Source organism: Miscanthus floridulus, chromosome 13, assembly GCF_019320115.1.
Source record: "Miscanthus floridulus cultivar M001 chromosome 13, ASM1932011v1, whole genome shotgun sequence".
In the NCBI taxonomy this organism is placed as follows: domain Eukaryota; kingdom Viridiplantae; phylum Streptophyta; class Magnoliopsida; order Poales; family Poaceae; genus Miscanthus; species Miscanthus floridulus.
In genome coordinates, this window is record NC_089592.1 from 76,904,916 (window position 1) to 76,907,208 (window position 2,293).

The 2,293-nt window shown below is 54.6% G+C and overlaps 1 protein-coding gene across 1 annotated transcript; it reads left to right on the plus strand.

Annotated features, from left to right (window-relative positions):
• Positions 1–537: 537 nt before the first annotated feature.
• On the plus strand, positions 538–1,628 carry LOC136501967 (dehydration-responsive element-binding protein 1I-like). Its single transcript, XM_066497469.1, has one exon. The coding sequence runs from the start codon at positions 592–594 to the stop codon at positions 1,348–1,350; it is 759 nt and encodes a 252-aa protein (XP_066353566.1). The 5' UTR covers positions 538–591; the 3' UTR covers positions 1,351–1,628.
• The last annotated feature ends 665 nt before the right edge of the window (positions 1,629–2,293 follow it).

A 2,293-nucleotide genomic window follows, 5' to 3' on the forward strand; every position in this document is an offset into this window, starting at 1 on the left:
CTACTCATGCCCGGCGGCATCCTGTGCTGTGTTTGTTGGTGTCGTTATCGCACAGCGGACTGGGACCGAAATTGTGCTGTCTGGCGCTGCATGCATGCACTGGTCTGGTTTTGGTTTCGGTGGCCCGCGGCAGGCCACGGTGTGCACCTCCCTCGCCCTGCCCAAACGGATAACGAGCCTCGCGCTCCTTCGGGCAGCCGTTGCTGAAGCCGCACTTGTTTATGGCACTGTTTGGCAGATAGATAGCAGATCGGTTAGGCACAGGCACAGGCACAGGCATTGTGCGCGCAACCAGCCAGCCTGGTCTAGTGACACTAGTGACTAGTGGTCTGCTGCAGCTGCACGCGACGGGCACCGGATACACCTCCTCCGTCCTCCCCACGGCTGCACCGGCACCTGTTTTCGGTCATGTCCTCGCCCACGGCCCACAGGACGACGAAACAGTTTCCACTTCCTGCCAGCGCCTTCCTTGCCTTCCCTCCGGCGGCCACTTACAAATACGCGCGCTCCAAACCGCCATTTCCCACGCCACGCCACCTTCGCACGACGACATACCAGTACCACTCCTCAGTCCTGACCTGCCACTCTCCGATGGCGCGCCAGATCAAGCAAGAGCCGAGCGCCTGCTGCGAGTCGGCGGCCTCGACGCCGCAGTCGCCGCCGGCGCAGCACACGGAGGACGTCGCCAGCCCCAAGCGCCCCTCGGGGCGCACCAAGTTCCGGGAGACGCGGCACCCGGTGTACCGCGGCGTGCGCCGGCGCGGCAGCGCGGGGGGCCGGTGGCGGTGGGTCTGCGAGGTCCGCGTGCCGGGCCGCCGCGGCTGCAGGATCTGGCTCGGCACCTTCGCCGCCGCGGAGGACGCCGCGCGCGCGCACGACGCCGCCATGTTCGCCCTCCGTGGCGGCCACGCCGCCGCGGCCGCTACGCGGTGCCTCAACTTCCCGGACTCGGCCTGGCTGCTGGACGTGCCGTCGCCGCCGCCCAGGGCCGACAACGCGGCCGGCGTCCGCCGCGCCGTCGCGCTGGCCGTCGAGGGGTTCCTCCGGGCGCGGTCAGCCGCCGAGGACGCCATGTCCGCCACCTCGGAGCCGTCGGCGGTGGCCAATGATGATGGCACGGCCACGGAGACGGAGACAGAGGCGTCCTCCTCCTCGTCGTCGTCCGGGAGCGACGACGCGCGAGAGGCCTCGCCGTTCGAGACGGACATGCTGAGCGATATGGGCGCGGGCTTGTACTACGCCAGCTTAGCGCAGGGGCTGCTCATGGAGCCGCCGCCGTTAGACGCGCCGTGCGCCGACGACGACAGCCACTGTGACGACCTCGCTGGCGTGGCGCTCTGGTCCTACTGAAACTGAAACACAAATCGACGAACGCTTGTAGTTGTACAGATTATCTCTTCTTTCCTTTGTGGATAATGTGAATATTCCACAATCCTAGTGAAACAGAGAAAAGCAGCAGTGGTATCCTTTTCTGCTGGAATGCTAGAAATAGAATGTGTAGTTGTTTTCAGTCGAGGAATGTTGCACCTCGAAAACACACGGTGATATCCGGTATGCTGATTTCAACTATTTTCGATCACTTAAGCAATGTACCGTATTATGACCATTCCACTTGATCTATCAGAACAGAATCAGAATGAATCCTTTGGTACAACATATGGATTGTCAAGTTCTTACATGGAACGCGTAAAATTTGCAAGTGTTATTGGCAATGTTTTACTAGAAATGGTGACACAAATATTGCACTTCTTCATTTAATTATAAATGTTGAATGAAAGTGTCGACTCAAAAATCTATTAAAAACGTTGAATAATATTCCTTTGTGAAAATTGTTAAACCAACAAGTCTTATATAGAAAAGTTTGAATCAGCTAAAATGCCGAGTAAACAAATTGCAAATAGTAAGTTGATTGAAAGAAAATATTGAATCAATATTTTTTAAAAAGTAGTAGATGTTTAATCAATGAATGCAGTCAGTGAGAAAATGTTGAGTCAACGATCATGGAACTAGGAAGGAACATGTAGACTAGATTTATCTCCATGAAACTTATTTCAACCCGTTCAACTTTGATTATCAGTATATTTGCTAAGTTGATAACTTATTTAATGCCATAAAACTTTCATAGAACTTTTGTTGAGACCGGCTTTAGAAAGTACGCAGGTACCTCAAAAGGAGAGAGATCGGATGAAATTGACCAAAAATAGAAATAAAACCCCATGATTGGTTGGCTAAGGTAATCAATGATGATTATGACGCGACCCACACACACATAGCAAGGCTAAGGCTAGTCTCA